This window comes from Geotrypetes seraphini, chromosome 5 (genome assembly GCF_902459505.1).
Source record: "Geotrypetes seraphini chromosome 5, aGeoSer1.1, whole genome shotgun sequence".
Classification (NCBI taxonomy): domain Eukaryota; kingdom Metazoa; phylum Chordata; class Amphibia; order Gymnophiona; family Dermophiidae; genus Geotrypetes; species Geotrypetes seraphini.
In genome coordinates, this window is record NC_047088.1 from 45,372,163 (window position 1) to 45,396,772 (window position 24,610).

The 24,610-nt window shown below is 40.4% G+C and overlaps 1 protein-coding gene across 1 annotated transcript in view; it reads left to right on the top strand.

Annotated features, from left to right (window-relative positions):
- HS6ST2 (heparan sulfate 6-O-sulfotransferase 2) overlaps positions 1-20,413 on the top strand; it is a 574,263-nt gene extending 553,850 nt beyond the window's left edge. Inside the window, exon 2 of the mRNA XM_033945440.1 lies at positions 19,204-20,413. Within this exon, the coding sequence (XP_033801331.1) occupies positions 19,204-19,897 (694 nt within the window). The 3' untranslated portion in view covers positions 19,898-20,413. The remainder of the gene's footprint in view (positions 1-19,203) is intronic.
- Positions 20,414-24,610: the final 4,197 nt, after the last annotated feature.

Below are 24,610 nucleotides of genomic sequence, written 5' to 3' on the forward strand. Positions count from 1 at the left end.
ACTGACCTATATCTGGCTGATCAGAGGAAAAGTATCTGTGTACTATGACAGAAAATAGGTCCCTGACAATTTGTATAATGACAATTGGTCCAAAATATATTATAGCTAATGGATCAGCTGGTCTAAAAGAAAATGGCTCAATTGGTAAGAGGAGACAGAATACCAAAGCAAAATTCTAAGTAATTTTGTAAGAAAAACTACAGCAAGACACAGGTCTCAGTCTTTTCGATATTCAGAAATTAAAGATTAGCACTTGAATTTTATGAAATAAGTTAATTTTATAAACATATAAGCAAAGAACATTAACATGAGGGGGAAAAAAAGCACAAAAGACTCAGACTGGAGAAGTAAGTCATATCTAAATATTTAAAAACCAATTCAGAGCCGATAATTTATGAATCGGGAAGAGAATACTTAATATTTTATAACTGATGGAGTGTATTCAATAAATCAAATAGCATACATAAGAACAGCCTTACTGGGTCAGACCAATGGTCCATCAAGCTCAATAACCCATTCTCACGGTGGCCAATCCAGATCACTAGTACCTGGCCAAAACCCAAAGAGTAGCACCATTCCATGCTATCAATCCAGGGCAAGCAGTGGCTTCCCCCTGTGTCTTTCTCAATAACAGACTATGGACTTTTCCTCCAGGAACTTGTCCAAACCTTTCTTAAAACCAGCTACACTATCCACTCTTACCACATCCTCTAGCAACGCATTCCAGAGCTTAACTATTCTCGGAGTGAAAAAAAAAATTTCCTCCAATTGGTTCCTCATAACAGCTCATATATATATTTAATTATGTATGTCCACTTTAAAATAAATCACTGCTTGCCCTCTTCTATAATGTAGTTCCTACTTTTCACGTATCGAACCCATTTGTCTGTCTGAGTTTTATTTATGTTCTTTGAACATTGTATATGTGTAAACTAAAATTGTATTGTACACTGCTTAGAAACACTGGTGGTTTAACACATTTTTAAATATACTTGGAAATAAATAAAATAAATAAACTAGCTTGGAATGTTGCTACTATTTGAGTTTCTGCCAGGTTTGTGACCTGGAAACTGCATACTGGGCTAAATGGACCATTGGATCCAATATGGCTGTTCTTATGGTTTTTCTTGAAAAAGATTTTTGAAGCAGTAGCTCGTTTTGAAATCAATTCCCCTGATGCAGCAGCAATTGCGAAACAGGGCCTGTCGGGAGTTATAAGATTTTCATTACGCTGAATTGAATTTCTGTGTTCTATCGAGCAGCGGTGATCTTTCCCATATCTGAGGACATTATTGAGATAAGTGCAGATTTCTTTTTTTGTCACAAGTATTTCTATTTAAAGAGACTTTGTTCATATATTTATACATTTAGTGCACTTTAACGGAGTTTTTCTATGACCGAAGATGTGCTCTTCTATGACAACTTAGTAATTGTCATAGTAGTTTCCCGAGTTTGCTCTGGGGGAACACTGAGGTCTTTTCTCCTGCTCTAACTAGTCTCAGATAATGGGATATATTTAGTGAATACCTTTTGGTGATATATTCTTATGGTTTTTCATAAATTGGCTACCAAAATATTGAAATTGAAATATTGATTCCAAATTAGAAAAAAAGAGCAGAACTTATCTTTAAATTTCTGATCCTTCAGAGCACCCTGTTTCGGAGATTCCTTCTTTCTGGATAGTTAGGAGGAAATTCATCAAAGGAGGTTCTTGTATACCGCCTTTTTGTGGCTTTGGCATTACAAAGCTGATACTCAAAGCAGTAGACACTGGAAGATTTAGGGCTCCTTTTAGTAAGCTGCGCACGCTACAATGCCCCGCGTGCTAGACGCTAACGTCCCCATTGAGCTGGCATTAGTTTTTTCGCATAGCGCGCGCTAATCTGCAGCGCGTGCTAAAAACGCTTAATAACAGGAGCCCTAAGTGGCTTGCCCAGGGTCACGAGGAGCAGCACTGGGATTTGAACGCGCAACCTCTGGGTACAGAGGCAGCAGCTCTACCACTGAACTATACCTTCCTCAAAGGGCGCTACCACATTAGCAAGCGCTAATGATTAGCACTTGCTAAAGACACCCATAGGAATATAATGGCATCTTTAGCACTTAGCGCGCGCTAATGCGGTAGCGCCCTTTGATGAATTCCCCCTTTAATGTCCAACACACCATTGTGAGGACATAAGTATTAGTTTAACTTAATAACGTCTGCTCAAACAGGCTTCAAATGTGGTCTTTTACTAAGATGCGCTAGATTTAGTGCGCGCTAAATGCTAACGCGTCCATAGAATATAATGGGCGTGTTAGCATTTAGCACGTGCGCAAAATCGGCTAGCGTGCCTAAGTAAAAGGCCCCCTCTGTTTCTCCATAAGAAAGAGAGAGATTGTGTACGGATGTCATGACATCATCTGTCTGATCAAGCTTTATAAATAACATTCGAACAATTCAAATATCCAACATTCAGATATCCAGTATTGTTCCCTTAGGGCTCCTTTTATCAAACCGTGCTAGCAGGGTTAATGCGTGCGACTTTTCATCACGCTTTAACCCCCGCGCTGGCCCAAACCTACCGCCTGCTCAAGAGGAAGCGGTAGCGGGTAGCGCGGCCTGCGGTTTAGCGAGCATTAAACCACTAGCGCGGCTTGATAAAAGGAGCCCTTAATGTCAAAACAGTTGATTCCGTTGCCCTGATAAGAAATAGGAATCTCTTCTATAACAAGTGAATCTCCTTAGCTGGAATCAATAATGTTATATAGTTTGGATGTAATAAAGCAATTCATACAAATATATCCAAACCAACCCACTTATCAATACTTTTGAAATGCAAATCAATACAGCAACGACATCTTGTAAATGTTTTTTTAGGACCATCACAATACTGGAACAATATATTTTGTCCATAAGGCCATCATATTCTTCATTACAGTCCATTTTCTCTGTTAGATTTTTGTAAACAAAATTTCAATGAAGAATATGATGACTCTGTAGACAAAATATATATATATTGTTCCAGTAAAGAGCCATTTCTGAAGGTCCTAAAAAAACATTTAAGAGACGAGATTTTGATTTGCATTTAAATAGTATTGTTAAGTGGGTTGGCTTGGATATGATTGTATGAATTGCTGTAACAAATCAAAGCATGTCATCAAATCAGTTGTGGTTTTATAGACGGTGGGAATTTTAGGGGAGATTTTGTTTATCGTCTCAACCTAGGAACTTCTTGTAAATAGCAGCCTTCTAATGAAGGCTGAAGAGTTTGGAGAGTATCAGATTGGTCATGAAAAAGGGGGATAGCAATAGGTAGGTGTAATGAGTGAAGATTTCCAGGAAATTTAGCAATGAAAAAGAGGGAACTCCTTCTCTTTGAACCTTTTAGGAGATGATTCATAAACCCAGATATTTGACATTCTGCTGCACTAGGTACATATGGGGAAATATCTTCTGGCGTCTTAAGGGTGCACAGGAAGGGTATTCTTTGAACATATAATCAATAGCGCAAGGAGATGAAGATAAATACAGATAATGTGTGGCACTATCTAGTTACCTTTGAACATCAAATCCACTTTAAAAATCATTGTGAGCTTGAATGGAAACCAGTATCCCAGTCAATATCCTTCCATCCCTTATTGTCTGTTAAAATAATCTTGGCTCATCAAAGTCACCGTGTGAAAAAGAGAGTTGGATTGCATGTGTTTGGCAGCTGCATGATTTACAGTTCACATCTGCTCAGTTTACTTGTAAAATATCATTTGTTATATCCTGTTAATGGAACACAGAGAACGGGTTGTTTTCTTTCCGTTGCTAATGGCATCAAAAAAAATATAAGAGCTATTGTCCAATTTTGTCATCTAATTGTCTAATGGTGTCAGTTAAGTCTCCTCTAATGGGCCTACATCTACCAGAGAAGAACCTGAAATTCCTTGTGTACAGGAAAATAACTTTGATTAAAAATATATGTTCTCCTTGGGAGGATGGTTTCTGGTTTGTTCTTTTGGGGTTCTTCTAGTCTCCGTGAAGAAACCACACGGTAGACTCTCTTATCATTTTGTTTGCTTTTAGGTTGTGTGATTGGTCTTCAGAGTGTTGTATTTTTTTGTATTATACAAAAATTTCTAAATAAAAAAGGTACCCATTAAAATATATATATATATATTCCCTTCCTTGGTGCTTAGTACTACAAAGATGCTATTTCTACTTTGCTTCCTTAGTTCAACGCAGCTATACTGAATGGCTCCTATATTTGGTATATACTCAGGGCCTGATTCTATAAATGGTGCCTATGTAAGGGGAGAGTGTGGCACAGTGGTCGAAGCTACAGCCTAAGCACCCTGAGGTTGTGTGTTCAAATCCACGCTGCTCCTTGAGACTCTGGACAAGTCAATCCATCCATTGCCCCAGGGAACATAAGAACATAAGAATTGTCGCTGCTGTGTCAGACCAGTAGTCCATCGTGCCCAGCAGTCCGTTCATGTGGCAGCCCTTAGGTTAAAGACTAGTGCCCTAACTGAGACTAGCCTTACCTGCGTACGTTCTGGTTCAGCAGGAACTTGTCTAACTTTGTCTTGAATCACTGGAGGGTGTGTTCCCCTATGACAGACTCCGGAACAGCGTTCCAGTTTTCTACCACTCTCTGGGTGAAGAAGAACTTCATAACGTTTGTACGGAATCTATCCCCTTTCAACTTTAGAGAGTGCCCTCTCGTTCTCTCTACCTTGGAGAGAGTGAACGTTAGATAGATTGTGAACACACCAGGACAGACAGGGAAAAATGCTTGAGTGCCTGAATAAATTCATGTAAACTGTTCTGAGCACCCCTTAGCATCCTCCTACACTCCCTGGTAATATGCCAACTTGATTACTGGAATTCATTATATCAAGGAATAAACAAGAAAGAATTGAGAAGACCACAAATTATTCAAAATACAGCTATCAAACTGGTATACAAAGCAAACAAATTTGACAATATAACACCTCTTCTGATAAAATCGCATTGGCTACCAATCACCCACAGAATGACTTTTAAAATCTTACTTCTTACATTCAAAACAAAAATCTTACATTCCCCAGGATTCATGGACAGATTGATCATTCCTTATTGCTCATCCAGAATACTCAGATCTAGTAACCAACATCTTCTGAATACCACCTCCCTCCGCGGAGGGAGGTGGTATTCAGAAGATGTTGGTTACTAGACCACACCACACCACACCACATGTAAAAAGATCTTCTCAATGACAGCCCCACCACTTTGGAAATCACTACCACTGAACCTGCGGGGATTTTAAATAAACTTGGAAACTTGGTATAGAAAACTGAATAAATAGTTTGAAAAGTTTCAGCCTCTGATAACCAGAGCTGATATTGTGCCATCATAATGCCTCATTCCACCAATGCCAAATCAGTGATCTCACAATGGCTTCACTGTCCTATACTTGGCTCACTTCTACTACACTTTGAATTCTAGAGTGGTGCAGTGGTTAACCCTTTCAGGACCAAGGGACATATTTGTCCCATAACTTTAAAATCCTATAAATTTTGATTGGGATAGTCTACAGTTCTAAATTTGATATGTACGGATTCCATATGATACTTCCTTTATGTAAACAAACTGGTTCCGACATTCATTCATTAGCGTCGTTGCCAGATTGACGAGAAGATTCACTTGCCACACTGTCCATAAGCCAGAAGTGTGATTTTTTTTTAAAAAAAAATAATGATATTTCACAAAAAAAAAATCTATATTTTGGCATCTGCAAGCCCTTTTTACCATAAAAATGTCGTCAAAACCACAAAAATTGGCCTACGATCCTTATGGTCCTGAAAGGGCTAAAGCTACAGCCTCAGCACCCTGAGGTTGTGGGTTCAAACCCACACTGCTCCTTGTAACTCTGGACAAGTTACTTAATCCCCCCCTCCCCATTGCCCCATTAGATAGATTGTGAGCCCACCAGGAAAGACAGGGAAAAATTCTTGAGTACCTAAATAAATTCATGTAAACTGTTCTGAGCTCCCCTGGGGAGAACAGTATAGAAAATTGAATAAATAAATAATTGCAGACACTTAGTGATTCCTAATGAAAATTCACACGCAACTAAATTGATTTTTAATTGTTTAAATGTCATACTAATTGACCACTCCATTAAAAAATCAATTTTTTTAAATTGTCAATTTCGGTTTTGTACGCATATCCAAACAGTGCCTAGTGACGCCTAAGTCGAGGCGCCCTCTGATACCTAAAAGTAGGCATGGCAAACGTAGGCATCGCTAGGCGCCTGTAAATTAGGCGATTAGTGGTATATCAAGCACGTTTATATAGATAAATAAAGATATTCATCTATGTTGCCCAGTTAAGAACTGCTGGAAATCTGCAGCCAAATATCGACCCTATCAAGTGCAAAAGCTCAACAGGAATTCACTAAGTCCATCTGAATTACAGACCATAGCAAAGATGTTAATAAACAGATGTATTCATTATTTTCAAGTCAATAGTGTCTCTCAATCTGCAGAGCTTAGAAAGAGCAACATTGAGCATATTGTGAGCAATTTAGCTTTATTTTGATCCTCTTAAGTCCTAGGGTTTATAATGATCAAATATGGTGCTGTGAGCTACCTTGTTATAGGAAATCATCTTATTTGCTTTCTTTTGTGATCCCATAAAACGTTCAAAGGCAGTTCTAAAACATAATGTATACAGTTATGTGCCAAATGCATTATCCCTGTATTCAGGAAGCAACCAAAATTGTGTGCGATTCTGAGATCTATACACAAATAGATTAGCTATCAATCCATTTTTTATGTTAATTGGCTCTAATTTGGATTTCTAGTGCAACGTGTCTAGTGGTCCTGAACACTAGGGTTTTACATCTGAACCCATAAGTTGCTTGCAGAATGCTGTCAATCATCTTTTGAACTCTGCCTCCTTCCCAGGGAGCTGCTCCTGCCTCCTCGTGTTTTTTTTATGCAGGTAAGTTGCTCAGAAGTGTTTCTGCTCTGCTCTGCAGTTTTATTATTTTCTGGTATTTTTTTCTAAGTGTTTAGTTAGAGGCTCAGGGTATGGGACTTGGGAATTTTCGAGGCTGTCAAAGATTCCGTCCTTATGCAGGAGGTCAAGTGATACAGAGGTTCAGCAGGGGTAGAAGACAGCAAGCCTCTAGCTCTATTCTCTCCCCAACCTCCAAGAAAGCACAATTACGCCAGGACACAGGCCAAGCCTCCCCAGGCTGTCAGTCTTTTGGTCAGTCTGGGCTCAGATAGACGCAGACTGTTAAGTCCTAGAAGTAGTTTGAGAAGGTTACAAAATGTGCTCCCCTTCCAGATCTCTTTGTATATTCTCCGGCCCTCAGAGAGCCCTCAGAATCCAGGCAATTATACAAAGACTACTGGCTCAGGCAGATACTCCATATATTTAATCGTACCAAAGAAAGACTCAGATGACTGGAGGCCAATTCTGGATCTCAAGTCAGTCAATGCTGCGCTGAAAGTGCTGCATTTCTGCATGGAGACTGTTCGGTTCGTCATAGTGGCAGTGGTGCCGGGGCAGTTTCTTGCCTCCCTAAATTTGACGAAGGCCTAGCTCCACATTCCCATTTTTCCAGCCCACAGGAGGTACTTGTGGTTTCATGTGCTGGAGCAGCATTTCCAGTTCTCAGCTATCCCCTTCGATCTCATGATGGCACCTCACACTTTTACCAAGGTGATGGTGGTGGTGGCAACGCACCTCTGCAAAGCAGAGATCTAGATGCACCTATATTTGGGCGATTGGCTAATCAGAGCCCCATCCAAGGAGGAATGCAAACTGGCAGTTTCGAGAATGGTCCAACTCCTCCAGGACTTGGAATGGAGCATCAACTTCAAGAAGAGCCAGCTGGAGCCTGGGAGTTTTGTTCAGCACAGCCTTTGCCCAGGTCTTTCTTCCAGAGCCAAGCAGACTGAAGCTCCAGAAGCAAATTTCGGACCTCTTCAGAGTCCGACTCCCATGGCGTGGCATTATCTTCAGGTCCTAGGATCAATGGCAGCAGCCATAGAGGTGGTTCCTTGAGTAAGAGTGCACATGAGGCCTCTCCAAGACTCTCTTCTCCTATGGTCTCCTCAGATGGACTCTCTGGGTATCGGAAGTAAAGAGCAGTTTGTGATGGTGGCTACAGCCAGCTGCCATCTCAAGGGATATGCCTCTCCTAATTTTCTCCTGGCAGAGTCTAATGACCAATGCCAGCCTTTATTGTTTAGGGGAGGGTGTCACTGCAATGGACACCTAGTTCAGGGTTGTTGGACATTGGCTCAGTAAAAGTAATCTATAAATCAACTAGAACTCAAAGCCATTCGACTAGCACTTCAGACACTGGAAGGCAAGGTATTCGGAGTCTTGTCGGACAATGCAACAGCGGTGGCCTGTGTCAACAGGCAAGGAGACACCAGAAGAGCCCCAATACACCTAGAAGCTCAGCTCCTTTTTCAGTGGGCAGAAGCTCATTTGCAGGCCCTCTCGGCCATATACATAGCGGGAGTGGAAAATGTACAGGCTGACTCTCAGCTGGCAGACTCTCGACCCAGGGGAATGGTCACTATCCCCTCAGGCATTCAAATCGATAGTTCTCCGGTGGGGGCATTAACAGATGGGTCTGATGGTCCTGACTTGTAAACACAAAGGCAAATCATTTTTACAAGCGAAGAAACGAGCCTAGAAGCATGGGGTTGGACACAGTCCAACATGGCAAGAAAAAGGGCTCTTGTATGTGTTTCCTCTATGGCCCATGCCTGGGCGAATCATCCACATGATTGTGAGTCATCCAGGATTGGTAGTCCTAGTGGCACCCAATCGGCTCTGCAGACCATGGTATGCGGATCTAATTCACCTCCAGAAGGACCAAAGCCTTAGTCTGCCAAGCGGATCTTCTCATTCAAGGACTCATCCTTATTAAGAATCCAGAACTCTTTGGGCTTACAGCATGGCTTTAATGAGCAAGGGTTACTCAGACATGGTCATTTCCACTCTGCTTAGAGCTAAGAAGCCGTTGACGGAAGCAGCCTATGCTAAGGGTTGGAAGTCCTTTCAGCATTGGTACCTTACAAGCTCCAAATTCAGAAGTCCTGGACTTTTTGCAAGAGGGACTTCAGAACGGTTTGTTTGTCGGATCGCTGAAGGTGCAGGTACCAGGCCTTTCCTGTTTCCATGCTCAGAGAGAAATAGGCTCTCTGGCCTCTCCCCCAGATGTCACCTGGTTCATTAAAGTGGCACTTTGGTTGCATCCTCCAGTGCATCTCCATTTCCCTTCCTGGGATCTTAACACCATATTATATGGTCTCATTAGAGCTCTGTATGAGACCCTATGGGAGGATTCCCTTCTGGATCTTACAGTCAAAACAGTGATTCTGATGGCGATTATGTCAGCGAGATGAGTTTCCGATTTACAAGCTCTTTCCTGCAGGGAACTGTTCCCTAAGTTTATGGAAGCAGGGCTCTTCTTCACTTGGTTCCATTCTTCTTACTGAAATTAGTCTCAGCCTTCCATGGCAATCAGGAAGTTTGTTTGCCTGCTTTTCACTTTACGGGGTCTAAGTAAAAGGATAAAGCATTGTATTTGCTTCTACGGTACCTTGAAGTTACCAATCGGTTTTGTGTATCGGATCACCTTTTTGCTCTGACCAGTCATGCCAAGAAAGGGAGGCCAGTGTCTAAACCCTTGATTTCCAGATGGATTAAAATGGCCATGTCCTCCACATATATGGGCTGTGGCAATCAGCCACAGATTGCATTGAAAGCACACAGAGCAGTAGCTACCTCATGGTTGGTTTTGCCCGAGAAAATCTGTAGAGCAGCCTCTTGTTCTACCCCTCATACCTTTACCAGGTTTTACAGGGTGGACGTAGTAACCAGGAAAGATGCCACTTTCAGGTCCTCTGTTTTGAAGGCAGGCACAACAGGCCTGCCCCTAGACTCCGGAGACTGCTTTGGTACATCCCTAGTGTTCAGGACCACTAGACACATTGCAGTAGAAAGAAAGATTAGATTCTTACCTCAATAATCTTCTTTCTTGTAGATGTGTCTAGTGGTCATGAAGCCCTGCCCTGTCAGCGAGCTTTGCCTGCCTTCTGCCTTAAGATCAGTCTAAATTTGGAGAATCCTTGTGTCTCAGATGAACTGAGAGAATGGGAAAAAAAAAGGAAAACACTCAAGAAAGTATAGTCTGGTTGAAGTCTAGTTGATAACAGGAGATGTGAGTAGCTACAAGCTCTATGTAAAATTAGTGCTGGTTGCACACAGTTTTTCTGTTTTGATCACTTTCTTGAATGTTATAATGTTAATGGATATGGTTGTTACAGAGCAGAAAATAATTCTAGTGTCATGGGGTTTTCCCTGTGTCCCTCCTAGTTACATCTGTCAATACAGTGCTACTTGATTGCTTTTGTACAAACTGATGAGGCAGGAGCAGCTCCTGGGAAAGAGGCGGCATTCAAAAGATGATTGACAGCATTTTGCAAGCAACTTGCGAGTTCATATGCAAAACTCTAGTGTTCAGGACCACTAAACACATCTACAAGAAAGATTATCGAGGTAAGAACCTACAGTAATCTTTCTTTGCGCACGGATCTAGCTACATGCAATTCTGTAAGGATCCACACGCAAATCCTCTCGCATACAACCCAGAAAGAAGTGTGGCTTTGGGAGGGGCAGGTCAGGGTTGTTCCAAAGAAACATGCACAGTGTTAAATAATTTGGAAGGCAGTGTGCAAAGTTGCGCACCAGGATTTACACCAGATTCAGTTGGTTTAAGTCCTCATGCCCAAAGTTGGACACCAGAATGCACGCTATTAGTCTTTAAAGAGTGCTCAACCCAGAGTATCCTTTATAGAATAGTGTTGAGCATGCATTTATTCCAGCCCCATTTACTGAATCCAGCTCCATGTGTGCAATGCATAAGTGCAAGGGGGTATACACGAGGGCAGATCCTGGATGGGCCATGGGCTTAGGCAGCCATATCCATTCATTTTCAGCAGCCCTATTCAAATAGTGCCGCTGAAAATATTTACATGGTGGAGCAAGGGTGGAATGTGGGTATTAGACCCAACTAATCCAAAGAGCTAGCCAGAGAAATTTAGGAGATTTAAAAGGGGTGGGACGACTTCCCTATGAGGAAAGGCTAAAGCGGCTAGGGGTCTTCTGCTTGGAGAAGAGACGGCTCAGGGGTGATATGATAGAGGTCTACAAAATACCGAGTGGAGTGGAAAGGGTGGATGTGAATCGCTTGTTTACTCTTTCCAAAACTACAAGGACTAGGGAACATGCAATGAAGTTACTAAGTAGTAGATTTAAAACAAACTGGAGAAAATATTTCTTTACACAATGTGTAATTAAACTCTGGAATTTGTTGCCAGAGAATGTGGTGAAATCAGTTAGCTTAGCAGGGATTTAAAAAAAAAAGTTTGGATAATTTCCTAAAAGAGAAGTCCTTAGGCATTATTGAGATGATTTGGGTAAATCCACTGCTTATTCCTAGGATAAGTAGCATAAAATCTGTTTTACTTCTTGAGATCTTGCTAGGTACTTGTGACCTGGGTTGGCAACTGTTGGAAACAGGATACTGTCTAAAAGACATTTGGAGCATTGAGATAAAGCAGCAGATTTCTGCTACTCAATGGCCACGGATTTGGACTTGGAGGATGAGATGTACAGCGTCAGCATCTATGAGACAAACATGGTTCTTTTTGTTACATAGAGTTTTTTGGACCCCAGTTCGTTTGCGAAAGTTGGATAGTTCAAAGTCTAATAGATGCTGACAGTGTCATCTTGATATAGAGACACTGGATCATTTGTTGTTTTATTGTCCCTTGATACTCAATTTTTGGAAATCAATATGGGGACAAATTAATATGATACTGAATACATCGAAGCCATTGTCCTACGATGTGGTCATCTGTGGGACATTATTGAAAGCTAAACCTCCATTAGACAGATATAAAAGCAGACTCTTTATCATTAGGACAGGGATTGCCATGCAAATGATTACCAAGAATTGGAAAAACTGGGACAGGCTTAATTTTTCCTTTTGGTGGGAAACTTTGTGTCAATGTTATAGATATGAAAAAAATGAATTCGGAAATATTGGGACATAATACAATGGGGTCCATTAACAGAATTTGTCAAATCTGCTTAACTGTATAAGCCTTTAATTTCTATTTGATTTTCACACATCCTGGAAGGGTTGGAGGGAGATATATTTGTATTATTATTTGATTGAATGTAAGTGTTGTTCAATGTATTACTTGTTTGTAAAATTTTTGTACTTTGTATTCAAATTAAAAATCAATAAAGAATTTTTTTTTTTTAAAAACCAGCTTATCCAGTGAACTAAGTCAACTGGTTCAAATCATCTATCAATCCTATAGTACAGTGGTTCCCAACCCTGTCCTGGAGGACCACCAGGCCAGTCGGGTTTTCAGGATAGTCCTAATGAATATGCATGGAGCAGATTTGCATGCCTAGCACCTCCCTTTATATGCAGATCTCTCTAATGTATATTCATTAGGGCTATCCTGAAAACCCGACTGGCCTGGTGGTCCTCCAGGACAGGGTTGGGAGCCACTGCTATAGTATATACATCTTTATTTTCTTAAATGAAGTTACTATATGTGGTATTTTCCTAATACAGTTAGTGGGATGAGGGATAATTCTATGTAAGATGTGTAATATGTGGTCAGGAATGTAGAGGTTCAGAGGTTCTTAGGAAGCTCAGTTAAAGAAACAGAAGAGTTCAAAAGATGAAAGCATGTCATTTAGTTTAAAAGCTGAGCTGACTGAACTTCTTAGAGTCTGTCTGGTTTAGCATAGACATATTTTTCCATTCCATGGTGCTAAGTATAAAAATAGACTTAATCAAAAGATAAAGGTTAATAAATGAAAGCAAAACCGAGTAGAGAGTATAATGTGATACCTTTTTATTGAATTAGCATTTGAGAGTTAGACTTCAAATGGACTAATATGACAACCATACTGCTTTACCAGTAGATGTCACTGTAGCTCTGTTATAGTACATGGAGAAAAAGGTTTCTTTTAATTAGAATAGAGGCCAAAGAGTAAATCAACTCAGTTTTTTCATCGATGTGATGAGTGCAACAGCATCTTTGTCCACTGAAATGCATTAGCATAACAGCAGAATTCAAGGTCAGAGCCTACAAAACGTCATGAATATAATTAAAATGTTTATAGCCATCAAGTCTTTTTCCGAAAAGGCAATAAAGTTAATACTCTCACTTTAGGATTACCACACTCAAGATGGCTACTGCCAGTAGCTGCGTTAAAATCCCCAGTAAGAGCACTGAGGTGTCAAAGTATACACATGAGGACCGGGATAGCTGAAGGAAAAGAACATATCGGGGGGCTGGTAACTGAGTTTTAGAGTTCTTGTTGGTGCTTTGCTGGCAATAAAAAAGCCTAACGCAGCTTCATAAAAGGGGGGGTAGTTTGCACCTTAAAGTAATTTTATTTTTATAAGCACACTAGCTGATTACCCGGCGTTGCCCAGTATTTATTTATCCCCATCATCTGTTGTTTTCGATCATTTTTACATGTCACCCCCCTTCCCACCCCTCACAGTATTTTTTCCCAGATAGCAAGTGATATGTATACCAAGTTTGGTTGAAATCTCTCTATGCGTTTCAGAGTTATGCTTGAAAATCATCTCTGTGAGGCCAAAAACTATGGAGTAGACAGTAATATCTGTCATTTTCGAGAATTTTTACATGTCACCCCCTTCCCACCCCCACAGTGGTTTTTTTCTCAGATAGCAAGTGATATGTATACCAAGTTTGGTTGAAATCTCTCCATGCGTTTCAGAGTTATGATGGAGCATGCATACAGACACAGATACATCCAATTTTATATATCAAGTTTCAAGTTTATTGATTTTTAATATACCGACCATCAACGGGTATCTAGCCGGTTTACAATAATATGCTAAAATAGAAATAAAAGCAATACTTGTTAAAAGTAATGTTTATAGAAAGGGAGGGAAGTGTGCTCTCCTGATATTCACGGGGGTTCCGTTCCAGGAACCCCCCGCGAATTTCTAAAAAAATCACAAATACAGTTTTTCGCCTGTCAAAAGGCAGGAGAGGGCAGCTGGAGCGCAAGCGAGTGAAGAAAATCACTCGCGGTATGCTCCAGCCGCCTCTTCCTGTTACTAAAGTAAGGCTACACCAATCAGGAGCTGCTTTGACATGCAGGAAGAGGTGGTCGGAGAATACCGCAAATTAATGAGTCCGCGAACCACGAATTCACAGGGGAACACCGTATATAGATTAGATACTAGATTTTAGGCAGGTTGTTGTATCTTTTATTAAAACTTATCTAAGAATTTTCCAAAGATGCGGCATTCGAGATCGCAGAGGCCCTTATCTTTCCATCAAAAGGCAAAGGCTATGCCCTCTCAAAACTAAGATTTTTTTTTTTCCTGGTTTGATTGGGACCTTATAAAATATTTTGGGGCCCCTTTTATCAAGCTGCGCTAGAGGTTTTTAGCGTTTAGTAAGCTGGCACGGTAAATTCTCTGGTGCTCATAATTCCTGAGAGCGTCTGGCAACTTACCTCGCCGGCCCACACTAAAAGCCTTTAGTACAGCTTGATAAAAAAGGGGTATGTAATTTCTTCCAGAAACGTTACATCGGCTAGAAATGAGCACAGAAATCACCTCAAAGTTTTAGGGCATTTACAGTATATACATGATATGAAATTCCCAGGGCTTATTTTTCTCTGCTTCGGCTAGATTTTTCAAAATGTCAGTTTATCTTGCTCCTTCCTTGGTCTCATGTCTAGGTTATCTTGAGGTTTTTTCCCTAGTAATTTGCACTCTCTGTATATAATAGGTTTGCATTTTACTATGGTCATGCCCTTTTTTTAAAATTCTCTTTCCGTAGGTTTGTAGTATTTTTGTTCTTTCCACATATCTGTATAATGTCCATATGATATCCTGATTAGTAAGCAGAGCTGCATGCCCAGTTTACTTTGATTCACACTTGGAGAACTTTATAGTATTCCCTAAAAACTAGAATGGATTAAAATTAGAACAAAAAGGAATCTTTCTCCCTTTTTTGTTGGAGGACCTCTATATTTTTATTTTTTATTTTTTTTGCTACTGCTTCTGTATTGGACTCAGTGACATTAAGGAAGAGCCAGAAGAGAAAGGGTATCGGTTTTCAGATTATAGGGAAATGTGTAAGAAGAGACATGCAAGAATAGGTAAAAAAGCTGAAATACCAGTATAACATTTTTTTAAAAAAATTGGATACACAGTATTTACTGAAAAGCGGTAATGGAAAAGATAAAGTGACCAAATAAAGATTACAAAAAATGTATGTAGGAACACTTGTAAGATATAATGTGTTTTATTTGTAAACAAGGGGAAAAAGACCTCAAAATACCCCTAGAATGTGATCAATGCAGTCACAACTTTTTCGGGGTGGGTATCATCACTGGTCAAAAACCCTTGATTATTTTATATTATTTTAAATACCATTTTTTTATGTATGCTTTTATCCTTATAGTTAATTTTACTATATTTTCTTTCTTCTCATAAATGAGCATATGTACAGACTAGTATCTTATGAATCAAGTATTCACATGATATTCATCAGTCTTTAGATGTGAAATACTGAAAAAGCACTTATCTCAACAACCCGACGGAGGCCCAGCCCGTTTCGCACTGATAGGGCTTCTTCAAGGGTAATAGTAGAGCTTAGAATAGTGCTAGTTTGATGTTCAATGGTGCTCAAAACTCTTAAACAAGAGAAGAAGAGAAAGAAAGAACACATTATATTTATGCTATAATTGACAAATCATTGGATTTTTCAAGAATAATGTAAATGTTTAAAAATTTAAAGAATGTCTCAAAACGGCACCGTAATTAAAATGGCGCTCGTGTTCAAATTGAACGCTAAAGTTTTTACAACTCAACATATCAAAGATGTATAAGTAACTTATTTTAAAAAACTTGGTGACAATTGTTTAATGCTACCAAAAACTGTTTTGCAAAGCGAATGCATCAACATGAAACTGACAGCTAAACTGACGCTGAAATTTAAAACGCTGAAAATATTTTAGCAGCCATCAATAACATCCAGAACAAATGGCATAATTCTAGCTGACTGCTGTTATGCTTCTGTGATAAACATTTCGCTTTAATAATATCTAAAAATCAAATAATACTTGCCATTACTGAAAACTGCTGCTTGCTTTTTCGACACAAACTTATTTCTAAAATGGCGCTCATATTTGAATAGAACGCTGAGACTTTTCTAGCCAATCATATCTCAGATGATATCAATGTGTCTTGTGACTAAAAAATGGCGTTTGTATTTAAATTCTGAGATTTCTTTGACCAATCGTGTCTTAGATGACATCAATATAGATGACGTGCTCGATAACTCCCAGCAAAAATATAAACTACTCCTTAATCATGTGTGTAATTCAAAGATCTAAAGCAAAACCTGTCTATCAAAAATCACTAGCGTCAGTGTATTCATTTCTAGCTGTGTTTCAAACTAAGTTTCATTGATTGTTATTAAGTAATAAAATGCAAACCTTTCTATCAAAATATTACAATTTCTTAAAGAACAGTTGAAATCAAAAATATCTGTATTCAAAAATGTATGTAACCAAAAATAAACACATCAAAAGAAAACATGCCAGTCTATTTGATTGTTAAGTCCATCGGGTTCCAATGAATGTAATTTCGAAATCCACTGTTGCTCCTGTCTCATAAGTAATCTGTCACGATCACCACCTCTAGATGACTTCATGACATGATCTATCACCCAGCATTTTAATTGATGGAATTTGTGTTGGAATTCAATGCAGTGAGTTACCAAGGGTGCTTCTGTTTTCATACGCTTTAAATTTGAACGATGTTCATTTAATCTTATCTTTAGACTTCTGATGGTCTTACCTACGTAGATTTTGCCACAAGGGCATAATAGAAGATAGACAATGTGTGTATTGTTACAATTGCTGAAAAAATTGACATGATATTGTTTCCTATCGCGTGGATTTGTGAAACTGTCTGATTGTATCATAATTTCACAGTTCGCACACTGTCCACATTTATAATGTCCTTTCAATATGGGCTGTTTCGATGTGATAGGTTTAAGTTCTGATGGACTCAATAGTTCTTTTAAGTTCTTTCCACGAGAATATGTACTTCTCAAATTGGTTTTTCTGAAAATATTAATTGTTTGCATGATTTTCCAATGTTTTTTGATGACATACGAAATTCTAGGACTAGCATTAGTATACTGGGAAACAAAAGTACAAATGTCTTCATGGTCTGAAGTTTTAAGAACCGGATTTAAAAGCAAATCTCTGTTACTAAATCTTGCTCTCTTGTATGCTGTATTTAAGTTTTTCTTCTTGTAACCTCTCCCCAAAAATTTTTCTTTCAAAGACTTGGATTGTAATTTGAAATCTTCATTCGTACTGCATATACGTTTGTATCTTAAAAATTGGGAATAAGGTACAGCCATACAGATGGCAACTAGAGGAATGTAACAGAGTATTGCGATCTGTGCTTTTGTGGTACACTTTTGTTGAAAAACCTTCTCTTGTTTGACTAATATTCACATCTAAAAAATTAATATTGTGATATGAATATGTATATGTAAATTGAATATTATCATTACATGTATTTAACCAATTGAAAAAGGAAATAAATTCGTCCACAGAACCTGCCCACAAAAGAAAAATATCGTCTATAAATCTGTGCCAAGATTTTATTTTATCACTGAAAGGAGACGATATAATCCATTCATTTTCAAAATTATTCATGAAAATACACGCTATTGACGGGGTATTTTGAGGTCTTTTTCCCCTTGTTTACAAATAAAACACATTATATCTTACAAGTGTTCCTACATACATTTTTTTTTTTTAAATTGGAAACATGGTCTAATGGATGCCAACTACTGTATATTTCAGTCCATAAAATACAAAATGATACACTTGAGACATACAAATCCAGGATCTGATACCCTTGTTCTAAACAAAAGAAAATCTGAGGGGTCTCTGGTGACGAGAGAATGACACGGGGACAATTTTGTCCCCGCAGGAACTCAGTTTCTCCGACCTGTCCCCGCAAGTTTTGTCCCTGTCCCTGCCCCATTCCTGTAAGCTCTGCCTTAACCACAGAAGCCTCGAACACTTATGATTTTAAAGTGTTTGAGGCTTGTGCAGATGAGAACAGAGCTTTGGCATTGGTGGAATGAGGCATTATGACATCACCATCTGAGCTCTAGAATGTTGCTACTTATGATTTTAAAGTGTTTGAGGCTTGTGCAGATGAGAACAGAGCTTTGGCATTGGTGGAATGAGGCATTATGACATCACAATCTGAGCTCTAGAATGTTGCTACTTATGATTTTAAAGTGTTTGAGGCTTGTGCAGATGAGAACAGAGCTTTGGCATTGGTGGAATGAGGCATTATGACATCACAATCTGAGCTGTAAAATGTTGCTACTTACGATGTGAAAATGTTGGAGGCTTGTGCAGATGAGGACGGAGCTTGCAGGAATGGGGCAGGGACAGGAAAAGAACTCGCCAAGAGGAGACGGGAAAATGAGCTCCCGTGGGAACGGGGAAAAATTGGTCCTTTTATCATTCTCTACTAGTGACCTTATGGTGTGACCAGTCGATGTGACAAAGCCATTGAGAGGGAGAGAGAGCTACTTGCGAATTTGGGTACCTTGCATTTCTTTGATATTATTACCTTGAGTGCTCTGTGCAGTTCTGAAGGGCACATCTGTAAAAGTACAGTGGCAGAGTCAAATCAGATGTGGGTCAGTGTACTATAAACCAAAGAGAAAGAGTCTGAGACCAGGAAGTACTGAATAGTGAGATACGGAATCAATCTTCCACTATGTAGCCCAAACTGATTAAAATTCCAGCAGCGAAAGAGGAGAATGGAACAAAATACTTTTCACTGAGAGGGTGATGGACACCTCTAAGAAGTTTCCAATAGAGATTATTAGAGCCAAAGTAAACATGTAGTGGCAGAGAGAGGGAGAAACTAGAAATTCAGACTTGTGATATTTCAGGAAGGACTGAGTGGTTATCAATTGACATCTATTGTGTTTCTAAAGTGTATGTAAGGCATATAAGCGCAATAAATTTTGCAACCGTTTCATTACTGTCTAATCTAAGTGCACTGTTTTATTTTTATTCTGTAGGAACTTCTACTATATCACAATCCTGCGTGATCCTGTGTCTCGCTTTCTGAGCGAATGGAGACATGTTCAGAGGGGAGCGACATGGAAGGCTTCGCTTCACGTGTGTGACGGGAGATCTCCGACTTTGGAAGAATTGCCCAGTTGCTACACAGGGGACGACTGGTCAGGGTGTTCCCTCAAGGAGTTTATGGATTGTCCGTACAATCTAGCCAATAACCGCCAGGTGCGCATGCTCTCTGACCTCAGCCTGGTCGGATGTTACAACTTGACTGTCATGGCAGAGGATCAAAGGAACAAGGTGCTCCTGGACAGTGCGAAAGAGAACCTGAAACGCATGGCATTTTTCGGCCTGACGGAGTTTCAGCGAAAAACACAGTATCTCTTTGAAAAAACCTTTAACATGAACTTCATATCGGCGTTTACTCAGTTCAACAGCACCCGGGCCTCTAGCGTGGAAATTGACGAGCAGACTCAGAAACAGATCGAAGTTCTCAATTTTTTAGACATGGAGCTGTATGACTACGCGAAAGACCTCTTTCTGCAAAGGTATCAGTACATGAGACAAAAACAGCATCAAGAAGCCCGTCGGAAGCGCCAAGAGCAGCGTAAAATTTTAAGAGCCAAACAAGCGCATCTCAAAGAGCAGACTGATAACTCAACTGCTGATTATATTGGCAATATAGAGAGATGGTGATCAGGGGAGTTTGCATCTTTTTAGAGTAGTAATACTGTAAATTTTGAAAAATAAGGACTGAAATGTATAGAGATGAAATAAATAGTTCCGATTTTGCTTCTCAAATATTTGAAGCAAAAAGAGGTTAAGATGTTGCCTTTGCAGTTGCCTTCCCATTAAATGTTAAGTTGTATGTGGGTGAAATTTAATCCTAACATGTAAATGAATTGTTCTTTTTTTTTTTTCTTCTTCTTCTTTTGGGTTTCTTGGACTATATGTGAAAATTGCAAAAGCCAAGATCAGGTTTTGTGCAACCTTCTTGTTCACTGGAAACAACCAGGTCGGAAGTCATAAAGAATGGACCTACTCCATAAGAGTTTCCGACCATATTTTTTGCCATGGCAAATGAAATCCTAAGGCAGGGGTAGGCGATTCCGGTCCTCAAGAGCCGGAGCCAGGTCAGGTTTTCAGGATATCCAGAATGGGTTCATAGACAACCCCGCGAAAGACAAAGGCACGCGCCGACAACTGAGCGCAAGACGGAGGTGCGCGCCGAAGAAAATTACAGTTTTTAGGGGCTCCGACGGGGAGTTATGTTGGGGAGCCCCCCCAGTTTACTTATTAGAGATCGCGCCAGCGTTGTGGGGGGTTTGGGAGGTTGTAACCCTCCACATTTTACTGTAAACTTAACTTTTTCCCTAAAAAAATGTTTTCAGTAAAATGTGGGGGGTTACAGCCCCCAAAACTCCCCACAACACCCCCACAACACGGTGCGATCTCTATTAAGTAAAGTGGGGGGTTCCCCCCCACACCCCCTCATCAGAGCCCTAAAAACAGTAATTTTCTGTGGCGCGCGCCTCCGCACTGCGCTCAATTGTCTGCGCGCGCCTTTGTCCCGGCGCGCTTTTGACCTGACACCCCAGAATGACTATGTATGAGATGGATTTGCCTCCTTGAGATGCAAATCTATCTCATGCATATTTATTGTGGATATCCTGAAAACCTGACCTGGCTCTGGCTCTCCAGGGCCGGAATTTGCCTACCCCTGCCCTAAGGGAATACATTTCATAGTAGGCGAGAGGAGGGGGAAGCAGAGTTCTTTCTACATGGCTACTAAATAGCTTTTAAATTATTTGTGTTACACTGTTCGAGCTCTTCCAGATGCCAGATTTCCTAACAATGTTAAAATGTAACTGATTCTGGAGGAAAAAAGTATAGAATGAGAATTGTTCCCATCTTTTTCCGTTATGTTGAGTTGTTTGTTTGGTTTTTTTTTATTAGGAGCTCCTTTTACGAAGGTGCGCTAGCGTTTTTAGCTCACGCGCACGATTAACGCACGCTAGCCGAAAAACTACCGCCTGCTCAAAAGGAGGCGGTAGCGGCTAGCGGGCGCTAAAACCGCTAGCGCACCTTTGTAAAAGGAGCCCTAAGTTTGCGTTGTATTTCAGAAACCCTATCCCGCTCTGTTGGAAAGCCAGATTAAGAAGGAAAATATAAATCCAGAAAACCAAAATGGTACATATGGTGTAGAGTGCTGTAAAGCATTTTAAATCGCCTGGTATCTCATGCAGGTATTACATTTTGCAAAGCGAATGTGGAAGAGTTTTTCACAGTCATCTAACACGGGAACATGTTGCTGTTTTGAAGATACTACCTCGTTTAGGGATGTCCAGGAGAAAGGCAGGGAAGAGTGCCCTCAGGCCGCCTCGAATCAAGACCTCCATTGCTTCTGGCGTAGCTATGGGTGGAAACAGGCCCACCCAACAGTATGGCACTGCTGTAGTAGATCTCCCCCCCCCCCCCCGCCCCCAAGCCCTACCAGCTGAAGATCTCGACCTTCAAAATATTGAAAGGAATCGACAAAATAGAGCAGAAAAAATTATTTACATTGTCCAACTTGACACGGACAAGAGGACACGGAATGAAGCTAAGGGGGGGACAGGTTCAGGACAAATATCGGGAAATTCTGCTTCACGCAGAGATTGGTGGACACCTGGAATGCCCTCCCAGAGGAGGTTATTGCGGAATCGACCGTCCTAGGATTCAAAAGCAAACTAGATGCACATCTCCTTACGAGAGGCATAGAGGGATGACTAAGATTACGCCAGGTATACACCGGGCAGGGCCTCCGCGTGTGCGGATCACCGGACTTGATGGACCGAAGGTCTGATCCGGAGATGGCGCTTCTTATGTTCTAAAGGGACCCAGAAACACCTGTGCTCAACTCTGCGGTTGGTAGCTGCGTCATGAGCTGCCGATGCCAGCAGTATGCACGTACTCGGGCTTCACACGTGGGCACAAACTGAATTTGTGCAGGAGTGCTGGCGTCAGTTGCTTAAGAAGCAGCTGCCAGCTGCTGAGTGCGGGTGTTTCTGAGCACCTTTGAGGATCCCCATCAACCCCATCAACTCAGGTACTTACAAAAATGTATTTTAAAAGTTGGGGGAGGGATTGCCTCAAGGGGTAGGGGGCAAGGGTAGAGAGGACATAGTACCCATCCATTTCCACCCAGAATCTACTCTCTGGCTATGCTACTGCTTATTACTGTTCTAGAATGTTCATTATTCATGTATAGCTGTCCCAACAATATACATTCTAAATGGTTCATAGTTTTATCATGTTTTGTAACCATAAAACTTTACATTAGTTTTAGAGTTCAGATGCAAAATCTGGAATCCTCCATTGTGAAACATTGCTAGAATAGTGATGGCTCCTGCCCATGGCAAAATTTAAGGTTGTGGAGAGAAGCAGGAAATTTTCAGTGGCCTATTTAAACAAGAAAGCTGCAAATGGAGTGCCAGTTCCAAAAAAAACCATGTATGCATGGGAGCCAGTTCTGTGGGTGCTCTGGGCACTTGAGCACCCCCAATATTGAGCAAATTCCTTGACTGTGTCCAGGGGGAAGTAACTTCCTCACAAAATCAGTCTCAACTCAATTAGTTTATTGCATGAATAGATTTAATTAATTTTGGGCCCTACCTACCAAAGTGCAAAGTGACTTTGCAGACGTGCATTTTGCATGAAAAATAACACGGACACCTGGAAACAGGCAGCAACACCCACATTCAAGTGTTGAGAGCTACTTTTCATGTAAGATGCACTTTTGCTAAGTCACTTCACAAACCATACACAGAAGTAAAGTTTTCATGTGAAGTCTGTTTCACATGAAAGTTTATGTAAATTTTGTATTAGTGAAATGCTGCAATGCAAAATCACGCAAAGCAGCTCAATAATGCAAAAGAAATGTAAAACATATATCATTGGAAGTGTGACAACCCCCCCCCCCCCCCAGCAGTGGTACTGTTAGACTACCACTAGGTGGGTCAACCAGTGCTGCTGTTTTATAGGCAGCTGCCAGAATAGAAGTGAATTGGGATTGCTCCATCCCCTATCCCCTCTCTGCCCCCAAACTTCTAGGGATAAGTCGAAGTCTCAAGGTTTAGGAAGACAGGTTGTGGAGGTTGTCTTTACATTTTAGCACTGCATTGGGTCTGGGTAGAGAAGTCCAGGGAGGGAAATGAAGTTTAGTTAAGGATGTGAGTAAGCCAAGAGTTAAATTTCACAGAAATAAGTGCTAAGCTGTAAATAAAATCAGTCCTGCATCCTGTATCGTAAAGTAACTTAACAAGAACTAGTTTGTCAGCTTCCACATACAGTATATCTAAGCCTAGACTGAACTTAAGGTGGGCTAATTAGCACTGTTCCCTCTAATCTGAGCAGGAGTCCTCCAGCCGCATTGCTTCTAGTGGAGGGCAGTGCTTCAGTATTGTGTTCAAGGTGGATAATAAATATTTTAAATAAATAAATCTCTAGAGACAGGCAAGTTCCCTGAAGTCCTGTACAGCTGACCTGTCCCTCACTATTGAAAATGTGCTCGTGAAACAGCACCATCTATTGGCAGGACAGTAGGTGGAAGACTCTGCCTCCAGTTCTAATTATAACACATACAACTGTGGTGTATTTCCTGTCAAATTTTCTTTTGACCGTTTCTATGCAGTCTAAAAGAATCCAGATTCTGGTAGTATTTATGAAAGGATTGCCAAGATGTCCGATGATTCACTGACTGCATGTTTCACACCTACAAATGTATTTTTTTTTTTTAATATATATATAAAGTACAAACCCTCGTCAGCATTAGCAGACTGAACAATTACATATGAAGGGAAATTTATAATTTAAAAGTATGAATATGGAGAGGCTTGTGGGTATGCAACAGCAGGGTGGCAGTGGTTTGAAAATTAACTTACTAGTAGAAATCCGATCCAAGGAAGGTCATTAAGCACTCCGGTCTTTCATGCTTCTCTGCTGTTATCTCCATTTGAATCAGGTCTGGGAGAAGATTTTGGTTTTTATCGGCGCTTCTAATAGTTCTGAAGAAGCAAAGAAAGGAACATTTTAAGAAGCCCGTAGGAGTGTAAATTCATAACAATGTATAAAAATACTCTATGCAAAAACGATATCCAAATAGTAATGAAGATGTCATAGTGCTAGTCCTTAAGGCTGACAGCATTATAAATGCCGGGATTCGGTCAGTTTTCTTGCTTATGTTTGTAATGACATCCACGTTATTATCAGCGAATTATCTCATTCCTGCCCTTTGTGTTGGATGCTTAAAATACACTTTTGCACTGTAGAACGTCTTCACATCTACACAAAAGAACATGTTTGTCAGGCGAGTATAAAGGAACCAGGAGGTTCTGACATTTTTACTCAAGCCTTTTGATAACTACTGCA